The 26,956-nt window shown below is 43.7% G+C and overlaps 1 protein-coding gene across 1 annotated transcript in view; it reads left to right on the top strand.

The window, feature by feature from the left end:
* Nucleotides 1-26,956, top strand: part of UROC1 (urocanate hydratase 1) — a 51,750-nt gene that overhangs the window by 4,463 nt on the left and 20,331 nt on the right. Inside the window, exons 2-14 of the mRNA XM_083492027.1 lie at nucleotides 3,551-3,681; nucleotides 6,189-6,282; nucleotides 8,303-8,362; nucleotides 10,969-11,097; nucleotides 12,704-12,765; nucleotides 13,174-13,240; nucleotides 14,304-14,447; nucleotides 15,958-16,046; nucleotides 17,154-17,216; nucleotides 17,548-17,727; nucleotides 19,973-20,070; nucleotides 20,609-20,681; nucleotides 22,291-22,412. Coding sequence (XP_083348153.1) covers nucleotides 3,551-3,681; nucleotides 6,189-6,282; nucleotides 8,303-8,362; nucleotides 10,969-11,097; nucleotides 12,704-12,765; nucleotides 13,174-13,240; nucleotides 14,304-14,447; nucleotides 15,958-16,046; nucleotides 17,154-17,216; nucleotides 17,548-17,727; nucleotides 19,973-20,070; nucleotides 20,609-20,681; nucleotides 22,291-22,412 — 1,312 coding nt within the window. The remainder of the gene's footprint in view (nucleotides 1-3,550; nucleotides 3,682-6,188; nucleotides 6,283-8,302; nucleotides 8,363-10,968; nucleotides 11,098-12,703; nucleotides 12,766-13,173; nucleotides 13,241-14,303; nucleotides 14,448-15,957; nucleotides 16,047-17,153; nucleotides 17,217-17,547; nucleotides 17,728-19,972; nucleotides 20,071-20,608; nucleotides 20,682-22,290; nucleotides 22,413-26,956) is intronic.

Below are 26,956 nucleotides of genomic sequence, written 5' to 3'. Positions count from 1 at the left end.
TTCAGGCAGCATGTCCTCCAACCCAGCCCTACCTGGAGATGCTGGGGATTCAACCTGGAACCTTCTGCATGCAAAGCATGTACTCTGTTATTGAGCAGTGGTCCACCCCTCCCCAAAAGGATATGCTTTGAAACATTTCCACACAGGAGACAGCAGAGAAGAGAGGTGCCACTGTGGACCTGGCAGCAGTGCCACTACTGCATACCAGAGTGATGAAGATGTAGAGCAGGGGAGCATCAAGGTTGAGGCAGTTTGGGCACACTCAATTGGCACACTGGTCTGATGACACCGCCACTGTTCTGTGGCACTGCTGCTAGGAGATCAGATCCATCCATCCCTATTGGCCACTCCTGTTTGCACATGGAAAACTGGAGCCGCACTGAATTAACTTGTTTGGATACACAAAGCAGATGCTTATTTGAACAATTTGCAGCCTGTCAAAATTCAACACCTCGCCAGCTCTCCAGATTGTTGCTTTAGCATCTATTGTTCCACCTGCCAGTTGATGTCTCTTCATCGTGTGGCTTCACCTGCCAATTCAACAAAGACATTTGCCCAACAAATAGCCCATCGTTATCCAATTACTTTCGTTAGTAGAACACAAACACATTTCATCTTCTTTGTGCTAGCCTCTTAAGTAGAGTCCATCTAGCACTGTCAGTTGCAGACAAGAGTCTTTTGTCTCTAAAATGTAGCTGCCTGTAGTACTTGGCTGTGTAAATTAGGACAAATGGCCATGTTAGTTTTCACATGAAGGTCATTGCGCTCAATGCAAAAGTCTTCACCTGGAAAAGGGCACAGCATTGTCAATTCCAGATGACTAGATGTTAAGCCACAAACAACAAGGGAACTGGGTTCATTCAGTGTCTGAAATGCATCACAGCCTGTTTCCACACAGTGTGCCAAAATAATGGATATGGCTTTCTAAAGACTATTCTACTGCTAGGCTGCTACCACTACTTGAGTAGTAGTTTAGAGCATTATGGAGAATAGGGCTGTCAGTGGCTGCTGGCCATTATGTGTAGCATCTCCTCGGGCAGAAGCAGTATTCCTCTGAACACCAGTTGTGGGGAATCACAAGTGGGAAGAGTGTTCTTGTGTGGGGGTCCTGGCATTTGTTTGGCCACAATGTGAACAGGATGCTGAAATGAATGTGCCTTTGGCTTGGTCCAGCAAGGCTTTCCTTGTGTTCCTCTGACTTGGTACCAATGGGAACTTCCCTCCCAGGAAAGATAGCAGCTCTGGAGGATCACTGATCTGGTTCAGGACCATTCCACCATCTCAGGAAATGTTGTGCCAAATTGGGAGACAATATCTCAAGAGGTGCCTGGAAACAAAGAGAGCTGATGAACAAGCCCATTTGCAAAATATATAGCAGATTGTGATTTGTAACCCATTCTTCCTAAAAACTGAGCCTAGAGCTGCAAACAGTATTTTTAAAATGTCGATTGAATATTTAAAATGCTGCTCAAGTTGAGCTTGAATCTTGTCAGCATGGAGACACTGGGCTAGCTCATCATATTTTTGCATAGTCTGAAGGCACCGCCATCTGTGGAGCTTCCTTTCCATATGGGAGCAATAGCTTTCTGGCAGCAGCATTGTCACTGATTAGGAGTGGGAGGCAAGGCAGCGGTGAGGTCAGGGCTGTGCAAATACGCTGGCAGAGCCAATTCAATGTGCCTGTACGGCCCTGATCTCACCACGGCTTCCTGGCCTCGTATACCATGCAAGCCAAAGGCTAAAGTCAGCTCCCTTCTCTGCTGCCTGTTTATTTGATTTCACAAAGAAGAGCAGATAACTATACCCTTTAGCATTTTCATGGTGGAAGCAATGAAATTTCTACATACGGTAACTGAAGTTTGGATGTAGAAGGGTCTGCTTTATGGTTTTAGTTTTTTTACTCCACCCAGGTGGGCTGGGGCTCCCACACATTTAATAGCATGCACAATTACCAAAGCAGGGAATGAACTTGAGAAGTGAACAAACATTTCCTTGTTTCATATCCCATATGGTGGTTTGTTTGTTTCTTTTTTAAAAAAAAGAGTTAATGACAATGACATGAGGGGGACCCTACTGAGGAGGATAGGAAAGATTTTATCTGATTTGCCTGCTGGAGGAACAACTATCCTTTGAAGTATTGTTGGGGTTCCTGCTGGCATATTTTACTTATTTAAAATATTCAGACTTGGCTCCTTCCCTGGAGATTGAGGTGAAGGTAACAAACAGCACGTTTTGATGAACCGTTTATGGTTCTCAGAAAATATTAAAACTTCAACAACTGCAGAAATGTCCAAAGCAAGAAAAGGCTTCAGTGAATCCCTTTCAGGGCATATGGCAGGTGCCACCACAAAGTGACAGGGTGGGGCTGAGTTGGAAGGGACCTTGGAGATCATCTACTCTGAATCCTGCTTCATTGCAGGATCTGCAACACAGAATATGATTGCAGCATCCTTGGCAGATGGCTGTCAAATGAACAGTCTCCTGAGCTAGTCTATTCTACAGTGGTACCTCAGGTTAAGTACTTAATTCGTTCTGAAGGTCGGTTCTTAACCTGAAACTGTTCTTAACCTGAAGCACCACTCTAACTAATGGGGCCTCCAGCTGCCGCCGCGCCACCGCTACATGATTTCTGTTCTCATCCTGAAGCAAAGTTTTTAACCTGAGGTACTATTTCTGGGTTAGCGGAATCTGTAACCTGAAGCATCTGTAACCTGAAGCATATGTAACCCAAGGTACCACTGTACTGTCAATTAGCTCTTACTGTTAGGAAGTTTCTCTTAATGTTTAACTAAACTCTGCTCTCCTGCAATTTCCACTCATTTGTTCCAGTTCTGCCCTTTGGAAAAACAGAGAAGAGGTATGCTGCATCTTCTGTGTGACAGTCCTCAGATATTTGAAGAAGATATTTCTCTTCTCTAGGCTAATCTTATCATCATGCAACCGTTTCTCAGAGAACTTGGTTCCAGTCTCCTCACTCTTTTGATTGCTCCTGATACAAGATCACCCACCCAGCATTTGGCAATGCTAGCACATTTGAGCACAGAAGTCTTGTGCTTTCTTTGGCACAGCACTGGGGGATCTTGGTCCATTAGATTAGCATGCACTGAACCTTCTGTGCCATTTCAGTGTGACAATGGAGCTACAAACCTGACTTGGCAAAGTTCTGTTGTCAGACAGGCGCCAGGGGTGTCCTGCATCATGTTGTGCTTGGGTATAATGGTACAATGGAGTTCCTGGCATGTCTGTTATCTGCAGCTGATTCTGCTTGCTGTTCCATCTCCTCTGGAGAACGGGTGCAGCCCGGAGCCTGTGCCAGGATAGCCTCTTGTTTATGCAAAGGTTAGGGTGGGAAGATCCCATTCAAAGTGCTGTGCTACCTTGTTTGTTGGAGCCTCATACTTATTAACGGTCAGTGCCCTTGAATACGTTTGCAGCATCTGGGCACATTTCCCGTTCAGGCTGATAAAAATGCATGTGTTTAATTAGCTATGATAACCACCCACTTGGTCACTTTCTTTTGGCTTCCTTCTCTCTCTCTCTTTCTGTGCAGCTGGCTTTGAAGAACGCCTTGCGTTATTTCCCTTCCAGCTTCCACGAAGTCCTGGCGCCAGAATTTGCCAAGGAGCTGAGACTCTATGGACATATCTACATGTACAGGTTCTGCCCCCGCATTGAGATGAGGTAAAGGCTTGAGGAGGGCTCCACGTGGAATGGCATGTTGGGAGTGAAAGCCATTTGTTTGTTTAGAGTTGTACCTAAATTCTGTCAGAGTGAGTTGATGTGGAGGCACAACCCATGAACCAAACTGAACAGACAGAAGGCCACTTGTCTCCAAATAGGCAGGCTAGGGGAGGAAATGCAAGCTAGGAAGCCGGCAGGCAGGGAGGCAGGTAATTTGGCCCATTGCTGAATCTGACAGTAGTTTGGTCTTTGTGCTAAAGGTGTCGCTAAGACCAAGGAAGTAGGCCAGAGCCTGTGACTTTAATCAGACTCCTGTTGGTTCTTTGTGTTGCTGGGCAATCGCTGGTTCTGTAGTTACAGTGTAGTACCTCTTTGTGGGGACATGGGTGGTGCTAGGGCTTGCTGATCAGAAGGTCAGTGGTTCGAATCCCTGCGACGGGGTGAGCTCCTGTTGCTCGGTCCCGGCTCCTGCCCACCTAGCAGTTCGTAAGCACGTCAAAGTGCAAGTAGATAAATAGGTACCACTCTGGCGGGAAGGTAAACGGCGTTTCCATGCGCTGCTCTGGTTCGCCAGAAGTGGCTTAGTCATGCTGGCCACATGACTCGGAAGCTGTCTGTAGACAAACGCCGGCTCCCTCAGCCTATAGAGCGAGATGAGCGCCTCAACCCCAGAGTTGTCCGCTACTGGACCTAATGGTCAGGGGTACCTTTACCTTTACCTCTTTGTGGCCTACTTCACTGGGGGCAGCCAAGAACAGCACAGCATACTGCAGTGCCCTCTTCTTGGGAGCTAACTTGGTGGTACCAGCAGCAAATGAGAAGATTCCCCCCAATCTGTTCTATATATTGTTCAACTCAGCTAATAATATTAGACAGGCAGCGCTAATTCCAGTCCATTCATTGCTATAAAACTGAGCACCAGTATTTTAAAAACAAAACGAAAATGACTTCCTAACCTTGCAAAGGCTACAAACTTTCATTTTCATCCTGATATGTATTTGTCCATGGGGGTGAGTCCAGCTGCTAAAGCTATATAGACACATATCGTTCAGATGCAGGGTTTGAAATTAGTTGATGGATTTCTGATGAGCACAGCTGGCTGCCCTAATTCCCCCAGCTTAAATGAGTTTCCATATGCAGAGAGAGAAAGAGAGAGAATCCGTGTAAAATCCATATGCAAATAAGGGAGTTCTTATCTAGAAATGGGACCTGTTACAAATATTAAGCACAAGTATTAAGCATCTTCCAGGTCTATGAATTTGGAAATTATGGACATCATTTTGTACCTGATCAGTTTATGCTAGTGCAGCATCCTCCAATTTCTTAAAAGTTTTCTTCCCCTGTGAAAGAGGCTTCCATTTTTCTGCTTCATTTGCACAGCAGTTTAGAATTTATTTAGAATTTCAGTGGGTTTGGGGTTGAGTTTACCTCCTTGTTGTGAGGTGACCAAGGAAGGCATTCGTGTTTCTTTCTCCACTGATGATTTCTCCAGTGCTCTGAAGCCTCCCTGGCTACCCATACTTCCTGATCTGAACTCCCCCATGAGGGGCTCATTGAGTCTTTAATTGGGCTTTAATTCAAGCATGGGAAGCCAGAGAGGCTGGCAACTGACTGCCTGAGACTGATGCACTTGTTGGTTTTGTTTCTAAGAGAAGTCTTTTTTACTTTTTTTTTAAAAAAAGAAACACAACAACAATATGATTTGACACTAACTTCTTTAAAAGTAGCACCTTAGAAACCAACTAAGTTTGTTCTGGGTATAAGCTTTCGTGTGCATGCACACTTCTTCAGATACACACGAAGGCTTATACCCAGCACAAACTTAGTTGGTCTCTAAGGTGCTACTGGACAATTATTTTATTTTATTTTTTTATTTTGACTGTGTCAGACCAACACGGCTACCTACCTGATTCTTTAAAAGTAAAAAGACTTCACCTTTTTAAAAAAATAGCACCAAACAGCTGTGAGACACACTTTGCTGCCTTTTTGTGAAAGCCCAGGCAAGTATGTGATGGGTTTTCAGGAAGGATGCCACCAGAAAGGCTGCAGAATGCAAACCTCTGGAGAGATAATGTGTAGAATGAAAGTAAGGACACTTACAAACTCAGTGGCCACATTGAAAACACAGTAAGCAAAACAAAGACCTGTGCCCTGGCCACAGGAATATCCCAGAAATTGTTGCAATTTATTTTCTCATTAACTGATGGACCATGGCTGGGGGGGGGGGGAGATGGAAGTAATTTTTGGCATAGCGTTAGCTTTTGTAGTGGGGGTGCGTTTTGCTAGGGACACTCAAAGTACTTTGAATACACAGAGAAATCTCTGAAAATATTGATCACTCTAGGGGGAAAAAGAAGAAGAATGATGCCGTTTGATTCTACCATCATATCAAACATTTTATTCTCGTTTTGGTTTTATTATGATTTGCTTGTGATAAATCCAAGTACGCACTTGTAGAAGGTTGAAGATAATTATTTCATTTCCTCACTGGTGTATTTTAATTTCAGAGCTTACCCCATCCAGGAATATCCCTGCAAAACCATCCAAGCTGCTGCAATAATGCACATGATTATGAATAATCTTGACCCTGCAGTGGCACAGGTAATGAACATTCCTCGGTGGAAGGCTTAGTCTTGGAAAGCAAACAGATAGCAGTGACAATGCATTGATTTTTGTGAATTGACACATACCAGTTCTGCTTCGATTGTTCTGAAATAGAACAAAGGATGAAATGTATTAATTTTTTTTAATCAATGCATTGCCACTTTCCCCCATAAATTTTCATGAATCATAGTTGGAAGGACCCTCTAGAGTCATCTAAATCCAACCCCCTGCAATGTAGGAACCCCAACACACAGCCCCCCATCCAATTTGAGACCATACCGAACCCTGCTTACCCTTGCAAATGTGCTAGCTGTCTTATTGCTGCACCACCAGGAGAACAGTGGAGGTGCAAAATTAGCATGCCACTCTGAGGTAGAGCATGTGATGCTTAAAAACAAACAGGGCTGAGCTGACATTTCTCAGAAAATAATTTCCAGCCAATATTTGACTTTCTTCTTTTGCTTTTTTGAGCTCTTCCTAAAACCGTTGGAGATTTTAGTCCTCCTCTGAAGACTATCCAGCAAAATGGCTTTCTAAGTTTTGCCATCCATGAATTTTCAGCACAGCTATGGATCCGGTTTGAATATTGTTTTTATTTTTAATATTCTTGAAGGAAGCCATGGACTTGGCCCCTACTCTTTCCAGCCTTCCCCTCTTAAAGTTTCGGTCAAAGTTATGTGAGAACTTGCTGTAAGAATCACTCAAAACAACTCCTTGTTTAAGCACCTTGTGGAAAAATATCACCTAATCTGCCACCAGGTATAGCGAATAGCTAAGCCAAGAGTGATTTGAAGTTTGCTTAGTCAAAATAAGAATGTTACCCTATGCTATGAAGACAAAATACAAAGGCAAGCTATTTATCAACAACGATCTGATACTATTTCTGACAGTCATCAAATCATTGGCAAAATGCAAGCTCGACCATCCCACTGATACTTGCCAAAAAGGATTTTATTGCGAATAAAACTATTAGAAATATTCATAGTTTGTTATATCTAACACAGCTTGTGTGACTGTTTTTAGAATACATTTTCATAGCTTATGAAGCAATGTCCTGCAATCAGATGGTTGGTGTTCTTTCATTCCCATAAACAAAAATATGAATAATGTTGTTAGCACTATAAATATTTCAACAAATACCACATTGATAGGGATGTTACGTAATTTTTATTTTTTTGCTTGGATGCATCAAGGAATGGTAATAAAACAGGCAGTTAAAATGCACGAAACAGTCATGTGACAATAAATTGAAAATACAGTCCTTTTACTAGTATAGTGGTACCTCAGGTTAAGAACTTAATTCGTTCTGGAGGTCTGTTCTTAACCTGAAACTATTCTTAACCTGAAGCACCACTCCAGCTAATGGGGCCTCCTGCTGCTGCCGCGCCGCTACTGCACAATTTCTGTTCTCACCCTGAAGCAAAGTTCTTAACCCGAGGTAATATTTCTGGGTTAGCGGAGTCTGTAACCTGAAGCATATGTAACCTGAAGAGTATGTAACCCGAGGTACCACTATATTTGAGTAAGATTTCACACCCAGCCCAGGTAGCCTATGTCTGGGCCTGGGAAGAGTGTGCCATCTTGTCCTTCACCTCAGGCAGCAAAATGTATTGAGCCAGCCCTGTCCCTGCACCAACATTCATTTCTACTGAAAGGCAAGCTATATCAACACGCTGGTTCTGCTGCTTATTGTCTGGAGCTTGGATAGCTTGGAGACACGGGGAGGTGGACGACTTTACAGTTTGTGAATCAGTGGAGGTTAGAGGCATCCTAAGAAGTGGCGGGTGCTAATAGAAGCCATAGGCACAACCTGGTAAAAGCTATTATCTCCTGGCATTCTGGAGCTCGTGCAGCACAGAGGATAATTGAATAGGCCACAGTCTAGAATGCCCCTGGTCAGATTTAAGCTCTGCTATGTGCTCATTAAGCAGTGTTTTGATTAAACTGGATTTAATCATATTTGAGACTGGAATAAGGGACGCTGTTTTAAAAATACTTTAAAATATGCTCTTTGCAGTTTCCCCAGGAACTTGTAACTTATGGAGGGAATGGACAAGTCTTCAGCAACTGGGCACAGGTATGGTGGTGATACATTTGTTGCTTGCCTTGCTTGACCATGCTCTTATTTAATCCATCACACCCATATTTTGATTGGTTGAAGATGTGACTAAGTTGTTGGCTGTTATTGACAATAAATCCATGTTGGGGCTTTTGACTTTAAGAAATATTGAAATATCAAAAGAGCAATCCAGTGCTTGAATTATAGGGGCTTGGGGGTGGGGTGACAGCTGTTTTACCTGTTGTGACTGCTTTCTTTGCTGCTAAGTATAGAAGGCTACAAGGTTTGTGGGGCGCAGGTGGCGCTGTGGTCTAAACCACTGAGCCTCTTGGGCTTGCTGATCGGAAGGTCGGCGGTTCGAATCCCCGTAACGGGGTGAGCTCCTGTTGCTCGGTCCCAGCTCCTGCCAAAAGCACGTCAAAGTGCAAATGCAAATGTAAATGATGTTTCCATGCACTGCTCTGGTTCTCCAGAAGTGGCTTGGTCATGCTGGCCACATGATCTGGAAAAAATGTCTGCGGACAAACGTCGGCTCCCTTGGCCAGTAAAGCGAGATGAGCACCCAAGAGTCGTTCGCGACTGGACTTAACTGTCAGGGGTCCTTTAACTTTACCTTTTTACAAGGTTTGTGGGGGGGGTGTCATTATTTGGTTAAAATAACTTTAACTTGACAGATTTGTTCATGAAAAGGGTAAATCCAGGTTAAATGGGGGTGGGGGTAGATATGGGCTGGCATTTTTATGCCATTGTTTGGATGCTGCACACACCTTGCATAAACCAGAAACACGAATCTGGAAGCACCCTAAATATCATTTAGTCTGAATGTTTTCTGAGCAGATGCAGAGTGCTTTAGGTTCATCATTCAGGAACCACAAGAATCCCCTGCTATGTCTGGGATTAGGATTCCCAGGTCCCCAGGCAGAGCTAAACTCTTTCAGCTTTCTTTCCTGAAACAACCATGATGTTCTGAAAAAGTGGGAAAGAACATGATTCTGCACCTCGCGTCTAGCAAGGTGACATTCAGAAAACACAACATTTGGAAACTTGCTATCTCTTCCTTTGCACTGGCAGCCATGTCCAGCTTTGATATGACTGTGATGTCTAACAAGAGTTTCACAGCAGAGCAAAACAATATGCCTTTGTCACTGGTTACTTAAGAACAGCAGTTGGATGAATGATTTTCTTTCACTGCGATAAGGACAGTTTGTTCTCGGTGTTTTGTTTCATGAAAAACGAGACCGTTTGTAAAGATGTTGTAGCAACGTTATTCCTGGAAGTGTTATTTCTGGTGCAGGGAGGAGAGGCAATTGAAAACGTGGCATGTGAAGGGGTGCTGAGCCGTTACCCACTTAGTTCAGGGGAAGGGCCCGAGCTTAGTAGGTAGAGCACATCCCTTGCGTGCAAATGGCCTCTGGTGCAATCCCCACGGAGGACTAGGAAAGATTCCCTGTCTGAAACCCTGGAAAGCTGCTGCCAATCGCTGTAGACCAGGCACCCTAACCTGGTGTTTTGCAGAAGTCATTTGACTACAACTCCCAGTATCTGTCCGACCAGGACAGTCAATGGACAGGGATGGAGGGAGCTGTAGTCCAATGACAACTGGAAGGCACCAGGGCGTGGACGGCTGGTGTTGACGATGCTGTGCTAGATGAACTGGCTCAGTATATGCCCAGGGCTCATGTCTACCCCCAACACTGCTCTCCACCCCCCCTCTTTTTTATGTATTGCTTGACATCAGCCTTGCCACGGACTAATGTAGGCCGCCTTATTGTTGGGGCCAGGTAGGAATTTTTCCACTTGGCAAATTGGCACCAGCCATTTGGTTTCCCCCTACCTTGTAGCAATCGTCACAACTTTGTAAAGTTAGGCATTGGGTAGGCCTTGTTTATGGGATAGGAGGTTGTAGCCTCCGCCTGCCCCTCCCCATTAAGGGTATCCCATTAAAGGGATCTGGGGGTGTGCATCCTGTCCAAGGCCTGGGCATGGGCTAGGGTGATGCCAAGACCCCATCAAGGACCCCGGGGTGCCCCGATTTGATGTATATCTTGGGGCTGCCCCTACCAGTGGTTTACCCTTATGAGACTCCCTGCAGACAGGCAGGAGTCAGGATATAGTCTGGTTTCACCCAATGCCTAAGCCAAACCACTCACATCTGTGACCAATAAAGTTGTGGCCTATTTTATCCCATCAACCTAAACATTTGTGTCCATGTGTCTATTATCTAAGGGAACTGCGGGGCCTGGGGCCTCGTCAAGCAACGCTGAGCTAGATGGACTACTCAGTATAAGCCCAGGGCTCATGTTTCCCCCCAAACACTGCTCTCCACCACCCCTCCATGTGCATTACGTCTAGTTTCAGAATCCAACTGGAAGGGGTGGGGGAATGGGTGGAGAGAAGCAGTTTCAGGGGGAAGGTGTGTGTGTTTGTGTGTGATACATTACCTGGCTTTCCACCTGCCAATGTCACTTTGTAAGAATTGGCTAGTGACCCACCCAGTTCATCTAAAATGGTGGCCTGTTACCAGCTTGCCTAGTTTGCCCTTTAAAAGCCTTACAAACACAGATGATCAATATAAGAAGGAAGCTTAGCCTGCTCCTTTCTCCCATTCTATCTCTCTCTTTCAGTTCTGGCTGGTGATGCACTATTTGTCTGAGATGACTGAAGACCAGACCTTGGTCATGTACAGTGGGCATCCCTTGGGACTCTTCCCCAGCCACCGCAACGCTCCTCGATTAGTCATAACCAACGGCATGGTAAATAGCTGCTGTCATCTTGTCCTCTCTTTGCTTACTATCATTTGTCACGACCCACAGTGTTTTCTGGTACGCACTGTGCTTTGCCTCATTGATCAAAGGTTGGCCGTGTTTCGGTTCACGTACTGTTTGTTTCAGAAAGTGTGAATCGGATAGGGTCACCTTTAAATGCAAACTGAATCGAGTTTGTCCTCCACCACTACATCCAATAACATCATGTTGTTTTTCCTGCTGTCCTTTCCCTGCGGCCTTGGAAAAGAGAGACAGAGAGAGGAAAAGATCTGGGTGTTCTTGAATATTCTTCAATTTTCCAAATTAATATAGGGTCAAACTTTATTCGTTATAATTGGAGCATCTAAAACTAGATCCTCTTGCTTGTTCAAATGGGTTCCCTCACACTTTCAGCATTAGTAAGGTGTGTCAGGGAATGGCAGGACACTGATGAGTATACACAGGGAAACAAGGGGCTGGAGTCAGAGAAACAAGGGGCTCAGGAGAGGAGGCTAGTGATTTGTGGGGACCTGTACCAGCCAGAGGCAAGAGGCAGGGGAAGCTCCAGAGCTGGAGAATGGAGCTGAGAAGGGATCGGAGGAAGAGGCAGGTCAGGCAAGTGAAGGGCTGGGTGCCTCCCCACCCTCTTCTGTACCACTGTCCCTTGGAACCAGGAGAGGATTGAAGAGGGAAGAGCAGAGGCAGTTTTCACACAGGCACAGCCTCTGGCTGTGTGTGTGCAGCCCATCAGGGGAAGGTACATAAACTGATGGAGGGGTGTGGTTGCTGCAACTGCTCGATAAAGCACAAACCAGGAACTAGTTGCCTGGATGCTAGACTGCTATGTGTGGGTGTTCAGAGCCATAGGAACTACTGTAAGTGTCCACTTTTGACAATACAGTTAACTATCTGCTGTGTGCATTCCTTTGGCTGGGGAGTGCCCATAATAGGTTGGTTGTATTGTGCTGGCATGGGACGCGGGTGGCGCTGTGGGTTAGTCCACAGAGCCTAGGACTTGCCGATCGGAAAGTTGGCAGTTCAAATCCCTGTGACGGGGTGACCTTCCATTGCTCGGTCCCTGCTCCTGCCAACCTAGCAGTCTGAAAACATGTCAAAGTGCAAGTAGATAAATAGGTACCGCTCCAGTGGGAAGGTAAACGGCGTTTCCGTGCGAGGCTCTGGTTCGCCAGAAGTGGCTTAGTCATGCTGGCCACATGACCCGGAAGCTGTACAGCGGCTCCCTCAGCCAATAAAGCGAGATGAGCACTGCAACCCCAGAGTCAGCCACAACTGGACCTAATGGTCAGGGTCCCTTTACCTTTATTGTGCTGGCAAGTTGGTAGAATCACAGTGTTAATCAGAGACACCTCTCTCTTTTCACCTTCATCCCCACCTCAGGACTTCTATTTTAATTCTTGTAATTTTATGAACTGGTGTCTACTTGCCCCTCTCCTCCCTTTTTCCTTCTGTGTCATTGCAGTTAGATTGCAGTTCTGATGACAGGGTCTGGCTTGATTTTAGTTACGGTACCTGTATACAGTTCTTTGGCTGCCTGGTCAGCTGAAAAGTGCTGTCAAAATGCTCTAAATAAGACACGTTTCCTTGCTTTGTTTAGGTGATTCCTAACTATTCTTCCAGAGATGAATATGAGAAACTATTTGCAATGGGGGTTACAATGTAAGTTATCCGTTGTCCTAATTAATGTTCCTGATTAATTTCTGAGGTCTGCTTTTTAGTTCTGAATTGGGAACTTTTTGTAGCAGGCCTGCGATGGTGAAGGGACAGAACATGATATGTATACATGCAGAAATATAACCCAAGGGCTGAAACCATGCATTCACGTCCTTGGGGAAGTGGGGCTTATATTTGTGAAATGGGGCTTATTTTTGAGTAATTTATAGAATCACACCGTAGGAAGCTACATGGAGAAAAAGAGAAATATGGAGAAATGTGTCAAAGGGTACCATTACATAGGAAATGTTGCACTACTAGACTAACAGAGTAATGTAGGGGCAGAATATATAAAAACAAAACAACATCCATAGCTTACTGAAAAAACTGCCTTGCATTCACTCCTATTGACAGGTATGGACAGATGACAGCAGGTAGCTACTGCTACATTGGACCACAGGGAATAGTCCATGGAACTGTGGTAAGAACTGCTCACTATCACTGTTGGGCAGAATGTATCATTTGTAGAATAAGGAAGCATCAGTTCTCTTCTGACTAAAGATCTATTTAGTATTTCTAACAAACAACAACAACAACAAATGCAGAGCTGACCCACTGCTCCATTCTCTGCTCTAAAGCACTGAAGTGTAGGTGGGTGCAAGACACAGTGAGAACAGCAAGAACCTTTATTGAACTACTGAGCTGGACAACAGGGGCAAAACAACTGCTTATATACATTTCTGAAGGCCTGGGCCACTCCCACTCCCAACATGATTGGCTGTCTAAACTTCCAAGCTGCGAATCATGACTCAGAGTTTAAGGGCCAATGGCAGAGGCCCAAATCCTGAAATGTTCTGTGATTGGATATCATGTATCGAATCAGAACACAGGGGCTCAGCATCCTTAGTCCATACTCAAGCTCAGGCAAACACAGACCACTGAATGCATAACAAGCCCCATGCGACACATTGCTCATTGCAACGTATATAAGCCACCAACTCTCAAGCTGGGTGCTGCAAGGGAACTGCTTTGTGAAAAAACAATTACCTTATAAAGGCTTCTATAAGCACATAGTCCTCCTCTAAGGAAGAGGCTTCCCACAGTGTCTCTGAACCATGTACCGTAGATGCCTCCTTCAAACCCATCTCCATTGGGGGCAGGCAATTCTGCCCTATCTCTGCATCAGGTGCATGAGAGTAGAATTTTTCCGCCGCCACCAAAGCACTACTAATACGGCAGAACTGTCACCTTCCAAATGGGAAGGACAACCAGAGCAGTGGTTCACACAGAAGTGTAGGAGAAAATGAAATGTATTCTCCTGTTTTAATTGCCTGTAATTGATCCTGAGTGGTTGGACTGAAGCCTCCTTTGCTTTGTTTCAGGCCTTTACATGCTCACTCCTGAGCATGTAAGGTTCTGTTGAGTAGATGAAATGGGAAGTGCAAATGATAAACAAATGGAGATACGATAGAAGTATCGCCATTGGTAAATGACACCATAGGGTACCATGCACAGTCACCACCCTTTTTTGCAATGTGCCTTAGCTAACAGTGCTCAATGCAGGCCGTCGCTACTTGGGAGTGGAGAATCTGGCTGGGAAAGTCTTTGTCACATCTGGCCTTGGAGGAATGAGTGGCGCTCAAGCCAAGGCTGCAGTCATTGCTGGCTGTGTGGGAATTATTGCTGAGGTAAGCCTGTATGTTTATTTGTATGCTTCTGCTTAGTTGTTTTTTTTAAAAAAAATCAACCTCCCCTGAAAAGGTCCATTCTCATGTGGCCACTCCCTGTACTTCCCTCTCATTTGTGATTTTGTTAAGGCATTTTAATGAACATGTGGGTTTTAAGAAGAGAGAGCTTACAAGGAAACTCTAGCAAAAGTTAAGGTTTCAGTAGCTTAGAGAGCGGCAAATGCCTCGAGCTACAGTATTGTACCCACTTGCCTGGGAGTAAACCCTATTGAACTTAATGGGGTTTACACCAGAAGAGATAAGTTTAGGATCGTGCTGTTAAACAATTCATCATTTTATCTAAAGGTTATGAACCCCTCAGTGAAAACTGACACAGAACATTAGGCCACAACCCCAAACTGATTTAAGTGTGCTTAAGCCCGTTGATTTTCAGTGGGGTTACGTGCATTTTATTCTCTTTTGGATTGTGGTCTTAAGTGAGCTGCGCACTAACTTACCCACTCCAGCCCTAGACCTTGACTGGCTGAAAAAAAATGCTTCCATCCATTTAAACCAGCTTTAAAACAACAACAAAAAGTCGAACAGTAATGAAAGGATTTGCTAATGTGAATTTGTTTTTCTTAACCAAACAAGAATTTTGTTGGGCAGTTTGTAATTCAAGCTATATGGTGGTTGGCAGACATGCACATCTTGCTCACTCAATAAAAGGTTTCCCCATGGAGTTGAAATGTTCTCATGTGAAACAGGCCTTACTATAATAACAGCTTTATAGCTATGCTGTTAAACAGGGTAATAAAGGACTTCAGTGACCCGTGTAATTTTACCACTGATGATGGAGAGAAAATCTTGTTTCTAAATTTGCTTGGGTCAGAAATCTCACTGATTGATCATTTGTGGTTCTTCAGCTAGGAGTGGCCTGTCCCAGGCTAGGCCTCAGATCTACACACCACTGGTCTCAGTCACCTGCTGTTCACGTTGGTTGCCAGATCATTTCTGGACCACATTCAAGGTGCTCACAATAGAGTTTAAAGCCCTAAATGACTTAGGACCCTTAAATCTGAAAGGCTGCTTCATTCCCTACAGACCCTCTCAGGTGTTAAGATCAGCAGAGAGAGCAGTCTTTAGTTCCCCTTCCCTCAGAAGTTCGGGGTGGGGGGTGATCTGGGCAAGAGCATTCCCTGTGGAAATCCCTAGGTTGAGGAATTCCCTCCCCACAGATCTGCCCATGGCATCTTTATTATATAGTTTCCATTGTATGCTGAATATGCACCTCTTTACCCTGGCCTTTGACACTTGGGATATATATATATTTAAGACCCATTCTATCCTTGCAACTGTAATTTGTTTTCAAGTGTTTTTAATATTGTATTTTTAAATTGCTGTGACCTGCCCTGGAGACTTATGGTAAAGGGTAGGAAATGAATCAGATAAGCAATTAAAGGCAAATTATTCTCAAGTTCAATAGTTGCTTGTTTAATTCTATTCAATTTTATCTAATGGAACCTCTCAGGTTGATGAAGCGGCCCTCTTAAAGCGTCACCAGCAGGGATGGTTGATGGAAATCACTAGCAGTCTGGACCACTGTATTGCTCAGCTCAGGTATGGCTCAATAAACACATCCTTTAGCGTTTTGTTAATTAACTCCACATCCCACCAAAGGACCTTTCTGCAGCATGGAGAAAAGGTCTGGGGCAGACAACCCTCTCTGCCCTATCTCTGCTATGGTTTATTTCTAGTGCTTAACCTCACATTTCTCAGAAGTGAGTGACTACTAGGTCAGTGCTCCTCACTAAAATAAAAAACTCTCTTGGGGCTGGTCCTGACATCTGTTTCCCCTATTTGTTTTAAAGGTGTGTAGTGAAGAGGGGCAGAAACTGGCTAACAATTTAAGACTTTGCACTGGTGAAAAACATGACACATGCAACTTGCCACATTCCTGGAAGTAGGAATTTGCATGTATAAAATTCTTGTCCTATTTTTTCAGCGCAATCAAGGCTCACATCTTCTACCATGTCCGCCTTAGTGCAGGTGTGTGGAATCTGTGGCATTCTTCCTCCGCCAGTGCTCAAACTGCAGAACAGATCACTGCTAACAACCACACTATTAACATAAATATCACATAACATAATATCACGTAACAGCAAGAGTCGCCTGCCTGCTTTCAAACCTCTCACCTGATTAGCATCAGCCAGATACTATCCAATAACACATAGTACTGTCTTGATTCGTATATGTTTAATTTGTTAAAAAGAGTTATTCCTGCATTTTTGGAATTTCAAACACTTCAGAGTCTTAAAGGTAATAATCCAAGCCCTCAAGATCAGGACAGTTTCTGGTACCTACAGGACATCTGTGACATCCCTGCCTGAATACTCACTTTGACATCAGAGAAGATCAGCCAATGACATACAGAGAAATGGGACAGGCAGTCAGGTCAGATGTCAAGGAGGGGATTGTAAGAACAAAGAGGTCCCTGGATGTAGATGAGAAAAATGCAGCATGTCAAGAGAGTAGTTTTATCTCACTTTATAGCTTCAAGAGGATTTTAGACATTGTTATTTGTTTGAAAGTCTTTATCTGAACATCCCCCCCCCCCAGCAACATTGTTCAATATCTTTTAAACCTAAAACTATCGTGACATGGAATTTTTTAAAATTAAGTTGCTTTTGAATTGTTAAAAGTTAATCCCTTTTGACTTGTACACAGAGAAGCAAAGAAGAAGAAAATGGCTCTTAGTCTGGGATATCATGGGAATGTGGTAGATCTTTGGTAAGTAGCTAATAATGAACCTTGCGATAGCAGGGGAGGAGCGGGAAAACCATGTTGCAGTTCTGATAAAAAAATGTGTCGTGAAATTTCTCCCCGCAACTTCAGCCACATTGATTTTAAAGGGAGATGGAAGTATTTGTCATTGAAATCAGTGTGATTTACAACTGCTTGAAGTGTTGGTTGTGCCATTCCCTACAATGCATCCATCCCTTAGCAATACAAAGGGGCTAATTTACCAAAATTTCGTCTAGGTGCTCCTGGTATCTACTTTTCTATTTCCATACCAAAATCTGGTCTATAGTTGTCCACTTTTTCCTCTTTCTGTGTGCAGGGAGAGACTTGCAGAGGAATTCAACACCACTGGAGAACTGCTAGCTGATTTGGGGTCTGACCAAACATCTTGTCACAATCCTTTTAATGGAGGCTACTACCCGGTACAGCTGAGCTTTAAGGAGGCTAATCAGCTCATGTCCAGCAGTCCTGTGAAATTCCGAACCCTAGTGCAAGAGAGGTACTTCAATCATTTGCACAAGTTTTCTTGTGACAATTTGTTAGACAAAACTCTCTGTGAGAGCCAGTGTGGTGTGAGAGCCAGTGTGGTGTAGTGGTTAAGAGCGGTAGTCTCGTAATCTGGGGAACTGGGTTCGCGTCTCCGCTCCTCCACATGCAGCTGCTGGGTGACCTTGGGCCAGTCACACTTCTCTGAAGTCTCTCAGCCCCACTCACCTCACAAGGTGTTTGTTGTGGGGGAGGAAGGGAAAGGAGAATGTTAGCCACTTTGAGACTCCCTAGGGTAGTGATAAAGCGGGATATCAAATCCAAACTCTTCTTCTTCTGTTGTGAGGTCAAATGTCTCTTGTAATATTCACTTTCCTTCTATAGACACAGTTAAGTTTGGGGTCTATCTATCTGGCTAGCTAGCTAGCTAGCTAGCTAGCTAGCTATAGGGGGTGGAATTGATTTTGGAATGACATTCATAAAATCCGAACACCAGAAGCTGCACACTGGGATATCAAATTCAGTCTGAAAGAATATCTCTTTATCAGCATCATACACTTATGACAAACTCAGGGGCACTACTATGCACCAGAAAGAAGAATCCTCCTTGCTGAAGGTCGAGGCAGGCTACAGAAATGTCATTCATTTCTTCAGCCTTGTTCTAAAATCAAATCTGCAAATGACTGTGCGGGAAGAGGAGTTTTATTTCTGAGAATGCTTCAAATGTTAAGTGACCCAGCTGCATTGATTTTGAGCCATCGCCAGCTGCTTGTTTTTCCAATGCATACTCACAGGAGCTGGGAATTAGGGAATTAGGCTCTATAGATTAGCGGTAATGATTCTCTTCCTGTAGCTTGTTCCTGTTAGGTCTCATTTTCATAAAAGATGGTTTGGGAGCCAGGAGTCACTCCGATCGACTGATGCTAGGTCAAACAGATTTGACGGTTTAAATTAGACGCAACATGGCAGCAGATCCATTTGTCTGCCCAAATCAGAAGTGAGAAAAGGGTTTGACTTAAAGAACAAAAAGAGCATGTGAGTGAGGAGAGCTGAGTTGTCAGAAACTGAAATGTCCTACCTGAGTGATAACCATTCTTCCCTAGAATGTGGGAGGCCAGTGGTATTTCTGACTTCAAAATTTCCAGGGATGAGAAGGCCACTCAAGGAAGCTGGTTCAATAGTATAAAGTTGCATTCAACATCGGGCAAACCACCCCCGCTCCCATTGTCCCAGCACCTCCTTCCCCATCTGGGTTTACTTCCAGTATCAGAGCTTCTCTGGGTTCAAAAGACATTCAAATATCAGACTGCAGGAAGGTAAACAGCAAGATGGGGAAGACTTCGAGTCTGCTCGTCTACATAATCACTTTGTACATGATAGGGGCAGTCATTGCCCCCAAACCATGGTTGCCCACTCTCACACTTGCTGTCAGCCTATGTCAATTAATAGTTACCTTTTTAGGAACACAAATTATTTTGCCAGGGCTGCATACCCATCTACCGAGATCTTCAAGGGAGACCTTGATCCATGTCCCACCAACAGTTTCAGAGGTATGGCTGTTGGGAATGTAGGAAAGGGCCTTCTCTGGAATTCTCTCTGGGAAGTTTGCCTGGCCCTTTCCTTAATGACCTTTATATGTCTGATGAAAACTACCCCCTACTATTTTATTTATGTGCATGCAGTATTGACTATGTTGATGGATTGCTTGGGGATTTTTCTTTGTTTTTGCAGCTTAGGATTTTATACATTATTCTTTCAGTATTTATTTTGATTGACTTTTTACTGCATTAATTTTATAACTCTTATGCTTCATCCTCCAATATTCCACTCTAAGGGCCCCTTTTGGATGGAAAGGTGCCTCATAAATTCCAATGCAAATAAATAAATACACCCATTTCAATATTTTACTGTGATGATCTCTTTCCTACCTTCTTCTAAGTTTGCAGTATATCCTTGGCTCATGTTATCCTCACAATAACAGTGTTAATTAGACTAGTCTCAGTCTTAATTAATGAATAACACTTTTTAACTGCCCTTTATCCTGTAAGATCCCAGGGTGCTTTAAAGAATAAGCAAATCAAACACAGGACTGTAAATAACAGGTGGTATTCAATGCTAGTCCTACTCAGAGTAGACCCATTGCAATTAAGACATGGCAGACTTTGGCTCATTCATTTCAGGGCCTAGTGCATGCTCATAATTTTTCTTTATGGAAATTCATATAGTGTTGAGAGAACGTTATAACTTTCCATTTTCAGTCTGAGGAGACAAGTGGCTGCCATCAACAGGCTCTCTGATCAAGGAATGTTTTTCTGGGATTATGGGAATGCTTTCCTTCTAGAAGCTCAGAGAGCTGGTAAGTAGCTCTTTTCCTTTTTGCATAAGTTAAGCAAGTAGTGCATTTGGCCGAGTACAGCAGATAACATATCCTAAGAACACGGGTGCTCCCCATGTTGCACATTTTCTACAGGAAAGGGGGGCGCTTTTCTGTGTAGGAAAAAGCATGTAACCATTGGTATATGATGATCTCACATTCAAGAAGAATCACATGTGAGTTTCATGTTAATTTCTCCCGCATGCAATACCTACTGTGTATGAATTTTGTGGCATTTAAAATGTATAACTTTTTCCAATATGCCCCACTGTCAGCCAGTTGGAGAGCTATCCAATCCTGCTTACCCAAACCCTGTCTGTAAAACTCTGGCAAAAAGGTTGAATCATCATCATCATCATTATCATCACATTTATATCCTATTTTTCTGCAGTCATATCCAGCACAACATGCAAAGCAGCATAATTCCATATCCAATAACAACAACAACAACTGTGTAGGGCTTTAAAGGTAAAAAAACCCAACACTTTAAATTGAAACCTGTATTTAAATTGTTCCAAAGGTGCTGACATCGAGAAAAGAGGTGCCAACAAAGCTGAATTCCGATACCCTTCTTACGTCCAACACATTATGGGGTATGTAGGAGAGAATAAAATGTGGAACACCAATGTGGAAAGAAGATGTGAGTGTGTCTTGTGCTTTGGGTGGGGATTAGGAAGTGAAGGAGAAAGACACTGAATGAGTTTTCCTGTTTGGGACCATTTTTTTGTCATTCTTGTATATTCATAAAAACTGAATTGTCTTTTGTGATTAAGTAATCTGTTGGTAGACCAGAAGCTATAAGATGGGTTCTTAAAAGCTGCAGTTCACAAAAGGTTTCTTAGCTGCCCTTCACCGTACAGTCCCAGGGAAGATTACAATAGAATATACAATAATGAAAACAGATAAAACCACCAGAGTTATAAAAACTAAATGAAACCATTCCAGATAGAACAGAACAGTATAAATTCAGCGAAAGAGGTCGGTCCCATAAAACAAAATACCTTAGTTGTCAAAGGCCAGAGGGCATCTTCAGCACACAGAGAAAACTGTTAAGTGAAGATGCTAAACGCACGTCAGTGAAAAGGGTCTTCCACAATTTGGGGGCTTTACTTCCCTGTACTTTTGAGGGTGAAGGTACTACCAAGGGAAACCCTCTCTGCAGATCTTAACACCCAACAACGTCAGTAGGAGTGAAGGTGGTCTTTCAGATATTTGGGACCTAAGTTGCTATAGGGCTTTAAACACTAATGTGAGCTCCTTGAATAGAGAAGCTCGTCCCGTTTGCCACTCTGTCATGTGGATATGAACAGGTATAGAGAGCTGGTGGGGATTTATCAGACAAATTCTGAGCTGGATGAAAGTAATGAGAGAATCAGGCAAGAGAGATGAAACACCTGAGAGACAAAACGTAGTGTGTTCCAAGACTGAACTTACTCCCCCACTTTTCTTTTTTCTTTTTACACCCCAGAGAATATAGACCAGCTAACTCAGCTTAAATGTAAATCATAGGGCATTCCAAAGGGAAATCCCTGCCTTTTCTGCACTCCTTTCCTGCACTCCTGATTTCATGCTACATTACTAAACCAGGAGTTACTAAACCCACCCTAGCTGCTAACTGTGGATGTAGTTGAAGTATAAAATATGTGTTGTATCCAACCGAGTTCTTCTACTCATTGAAATGAATGGACATGACTAACCTAGGTCCATTACAGGTGACAACCATTTTAGGTGCGTCCAACTGATGCATAATTGCAGGTGTGTGGGTCCTTTTGGACTGGGAAGAGGGTGAAATTGGGGATAAATGCACTTATGCATGCTTATGCATCCCCTGCCAACATATGCAGGGGCTGGGAAGAGAAGCCCTGCAGGAAATGGTTGTTGCCTGTAATTTCAATTGGTCTACTCTGAGTAGAAGAAATTAGCTGGATGCTTCTTCACTTACCCTCCCTGTTCTTCTGTCAGAACGTGCTTATGGCAGGTGTGATAACCACAGACAGAAACAATAGCTTACATCTGTAAAGCCTTGGTGGAAATTCAAAAATAATGGCCCAAAGAACTTAGTGTTTGGATTAGTGTTGTTTTTTTTAAATAGCTGGAATTCTTTCATCTTCAGTTAATGAAAGAAAAGCATTGCTAACTGCCAGGATAAATATGGCAGGAATTTCAGCTATCTTCTAATCGTGAAACATATTCCCTTCCCAGTGACATTTTTTCTTTGGGATTTGGACCATTCCGTTGGGTTTGTACCTCAGGCAACCCAGAAGATTTGGCAACCACCGACTTCATTGCAACATCAGTGCTTGAGAAAGCTGTGCTTCAGGGAGGTAAGACGACCTATTTTCTAGTATGGAAGGTGAATCTGGGATATGGATAAACCTACCTGCAGTTTATTGTGTCTTGAAACTAAGACCATAAATACCAAATTATTATCCAATACAAGGTAAATTTCCCAGACAGACACATCTTCTGGGTGCGAAATGTCAAAAGTGCCCTGCTGGATCAGGCCAGGGACACATCCAACCCAGCACTCTGTTCTCACAGGGGCCAACCAGAGGCCTTTGAGAAGCCCTCATGCAGGACACAAGCAAAATGGCACTCTCCCCATCTGTGATTCTCAGCAACCGGTGTTCTAAGGCATGCTGCCTCTGACAGCGGAGTTCACAGATGTCTTTTATACCATTGGAACTTCTCACCATTTCCATGTGTATTTGCAGGGTCATTGACACCTGCAACCCCTTCCTCTATTACAAGCAACAAAACCAAGTAAATCTTGAGTAGAAACATCAAGAGGAGGCCAGAGTGACTGACAGAGTGTAGGGCTCGGAGTGGGAGATCTGGGGTAAAATGAGAGGTTGTATTTAATGTAGCATTAAGGCTAATGCTCCATCAGAGTGGCTGGGGGGACCCAGACAGATAGGCGGGGTATAAATAATAAATTATTATTATAAATTATTATCAGCACAAGGATTTCTATTTGCACAATATAATGTTTTCCTCTCCCCCCGCAACCACTGTGTGCCTCCTAAATCTGCTCTGGGGGTTCCACCAACCCTCCAGGAAAGATCTAAAGATGGCAAGCACAGGGGGAGGAGGGGAGGAAATTGCACTAGTGGTAATCCTTGCATGAGTTCAGTTATTTAGTTGAATACCACCACATCTATGCAACTGAGCTTTTGGGGAATAAGATGGGACACAGATACGACAGACTGAATTAAATATGATATTTTCATATAATGAGGTCATATACCTGATGACACACTGGAAGCAAAATAATTCATGTTGTCATGCTTAAGGAATGAATAGCGGTTTCGCCATATGAAGTCTTCATTACTTGGCTTTCTGATCTTGGCATCTCTTGGCTGGTTTGCTGGCAAAGGATTGAAGGCTTCCTGTAAGATGGGAGTGGACAACCAGTGGCTGCACGTGGCCCTCGGCCTAATTTAATGTGGCCCTTGGCCTAATTTCAAAATCCCTCCGCAAGGGATAGATTTAGACTTCTGGCAAGAGGTCTGTTCTTCTGCCAGCAACCTGTTTGGTAGAATGGAGGAGGGAGTGAAAGAGAAAAAGGAGTGCCAGAGAGAGAGAATGAGAGAGGATGAGAGAGAAGGCGTAGACCCACCCACAAGTCCTGCCCTCTGCCAGCATACAGCCCCTGACACCTGAGAAAATGTGCCCCTCAATATTAACAAAGTTTGCTAACCCCACTACAGTACTTTAAATATGATTTTATTATTTGGTGTTTTTTTTTAAGGAAATGAGTAGATGTGAGCACGTTGCTGGCAATGGCCCCAAACTTTGGAATTTTAAAAAGAGCACCTTTGCCTAATAACACACATAGAAAGCTTCAATACTAAGGCAGTTCAACTAGCTCAGTATGGCTTATAGTAACTGGCAATAGTGCCAGAGTTTCAGACAGGGGTATCTGTTAGTTTCTGTTTTGCCACTGAGCAGCTGCTTAGAGTCACAAGGCTCTGTTTACATTCCAGAGACAGTCCAGGCTATTGGAAGTCTTACGGGAGACTAGAGATGGATGTGACGTACTGGTTTCCTGTTTCCTTTGTTCCTTTGTCCAGTTGCTCTCTGCTTTCGAAGAAAAAGGATGTATATTTCTTAGCTGTCTGCGTAGTAAGAAATAAAGCATAGCAATGTGGGCATAAATCTCATCACTTCCCTGTGCTGGATTCTCTGCTGAATGGGAGAACGTGCCTGAGACCTTATCAAAAGTTCAGGTTGTTAATTATTTGTCGGAGGGCGATTCTGAAAGACTCGGCTGGAGGAAGATGAGCTTTATCAGCTTGGCCGAGTGGAGATTCCGACAGTATCTCCCAGCCCCACCTGGTTTCATACAGAGTCTTTCCTAGCTCATACCTGGAGATGTTAGGGGTTGAACCTGGGACTTTTTGAATGCAAGGAGCCTGTTCTACCACTGAGCTATGGTCCTTCTGCAAAGGTACCTCTACCCCCTGACCATATGGCACTATAGGGGGCCTGCAAAAAGACTATTTTGTTTTGTGCGATTGGGTGATGACAAACACAGTGACAAGCTGGAACGCGCTCATTCTCACAGTGCAGATATTCCCGGAAGGTATGGCATCCGACCCTAGAAAGGCTGCCTTGACTTTCCCACCGTTCAAGGGGGATAGAGACCCAAACTATTTTAATGCAAGATAAAGCTGTAAGGCTGTGTCTCACAAGAAAGTGCCCATCAGAATTGTGTGTGTGTATGTGTATATATATAGACATTTTAAAAATCCAGCTGACTGAAAGAGATTAAGTCGCATCTCAGTTATTGAATTTGTTGTTGTGCTTGGCAGAGCAATGGACAGAGGAATTCAGAGAGAAACAACTACTGAATTTCAGTGGAGTGGATGTCTAATAAAATGAACCTTTCTAGGAATCCCCTTTGACCTCTTCCTTACTGAATGCTCTGCTTGCCCTTCAGCTATGCTATAGCTAGAAGCAGAACTTCAGCTACAGTCCTCATCCTCAAGAGGGACATATTGGGAGGTTGAGAAAGCCAGTTGAATGGATCTCTGCAGGGTTTGTTAACATGGGGAAATGTCTGATTGCTTTACCCTGGACCTTGCTGGCAACCCAAACCACATTTACCATTCTTTTGGAAAAGTTCCAGAAGTGGAGGGATTATGGTGTGGTCAATGTGAGCTGAGTGGCAAAAACTGTGCCTGTGGTGAAGCAAACACACAGTGGCTTCACTGTGAACCAAATTCCTCCTGGTTCCAGTCAACCCATATTCTCTACATGGACATTTGAATTGCCTCTTTGTCTTCCACAGATAGGTACAGAACATGGCCTCATGGGATCCATTTTTGACACACCAAGTCAGCAACTTTAGATCAAGCTGGCCATTGAGTGGCTGGTTAATAGCTACACTCGCTCCTTTGTTGGGCCATTCAAACACTCCTCTTGTGGAATGTGCATATCATTACTATAATGACCAAAACAAAATTCCAATTCTTTGAATTTGGGACATTCCACATTCAGGCTCCTAGCCATACACTGTCATTCTGAAGAAGGGAAGCTGCCTCTGTTTTAAATAATAATAATAATAATAAAATTAATTTTATCAAGCAGAATTGAAAAGGAATGCCAAAAACTGTAGAGACAGAAACCTGTCACATTATTTATTTTTTATTATTAAAAAAATGTTTTTACCTTGCTTTTTCCTTTAAGACACTCGAGGTGGTTTGCCACACGACAGAAGAAGCATTTAAATGATCAGTTAAAAATGCAAACTAATAGACGAGGGGTAACCAACATGGTGCTTTTTCCAGATGCTTCTGAACTACATCTCCTATCATCCCTGATCATTGGCCATAACAATAGCTGGTTCTGATGCAAACTGGAGTTCAAAACCATCTAGGGGGCACCACATTGGCACCCTGTAGACAGATAAAGTAGTTGCAGCAGGTAAAGCACTTCAAGTATATTGGATATTTCAGGAGAGATTATCACTAATGACTTGGCAGGTTAGATGCTTACTGCAAAGGAAGGTCCTAGCATAGTGAGGACAGAAAGCAACCAAAGTGAGCTTTCTTATAGAACCAGTGTGGTGTAGTGGTTAAGAGCGGTAGTCACGTAATCTGGGGAACTGGGTTCGCGTCTCCACTCCTCCACATGCAGCTGCTGGGTGACCTTGGGCCAGTCACACTTCTTTGAAGTCTCTCAGCCCCACTCACCTCACAGAGGGTTTGTTGTGGGGGAGGAAGGGAAAGGAGAATGTTAGCCGCTTTGAGACTCCTGAAGGGGAGTGAAAGGCGGGATATCAAATCCAAACTCTTCTTCTTCTTAGGTGGAGAGTTATGCAGCCATAGAAAAGGTGTCCCAGTCCTAAGCCATTTGGGGCTTTAACAGTCACAAACAGCTATTTAATATATTTTTCATAGAATGTGCAGAAAGGCCACCACAGGGAGAACTTTTAGATCTGCTCTAATCACATCAAATGAAAAGTTTTCCTGTGAGGTCAATTACCTCACAGTCAGCTGTGAGCAACTGATGAGTAGCCAAGCGATTCTCATGCACAGTGAGCAAGCCCTTAAACTTTATAGCCTTTGATGCTATTTGCCACACCATGCTATGAAGCAGAAAGAAGGACTACCACACAATGTGAAGCAGAAGGAAAAGATATGAGGAGCAAGACCAATCCTCAGCTAAGAACCTTGTTAACCCACCCACCTCAGGTGTACAGAGGCCTCTGCGTGGCTGTATCAGCTGTCAGTTCCAGTAATTTTTTTTATGTGTACATGGAGAGCTGTTCCATCTTTCTCACCAGCGTTGATGCTAGTGCTGGTACGACTCCTTCTGTTAGCTGTTACTTCCAGCTCTCTGCTAAGGGCAGTCAATAGATAAA

This window comes from Podarcis liolepis, assembly GCF_965112155.1.
Source record: "Podarcis liolepis genome assembly, chromosome: 2".
NCBI classification, from domain to species: domain Eukaryota; kingdom Metazoa; phylum Chordata; class Lepidosauria; order Squamata; family Lacertidae; genus Podarcis; species Podarcis liolepis.
Note: the sequence above shows the minus strand (reverse complement) of the source record. Positions and strands in the feature narration are given on the sequence as shown.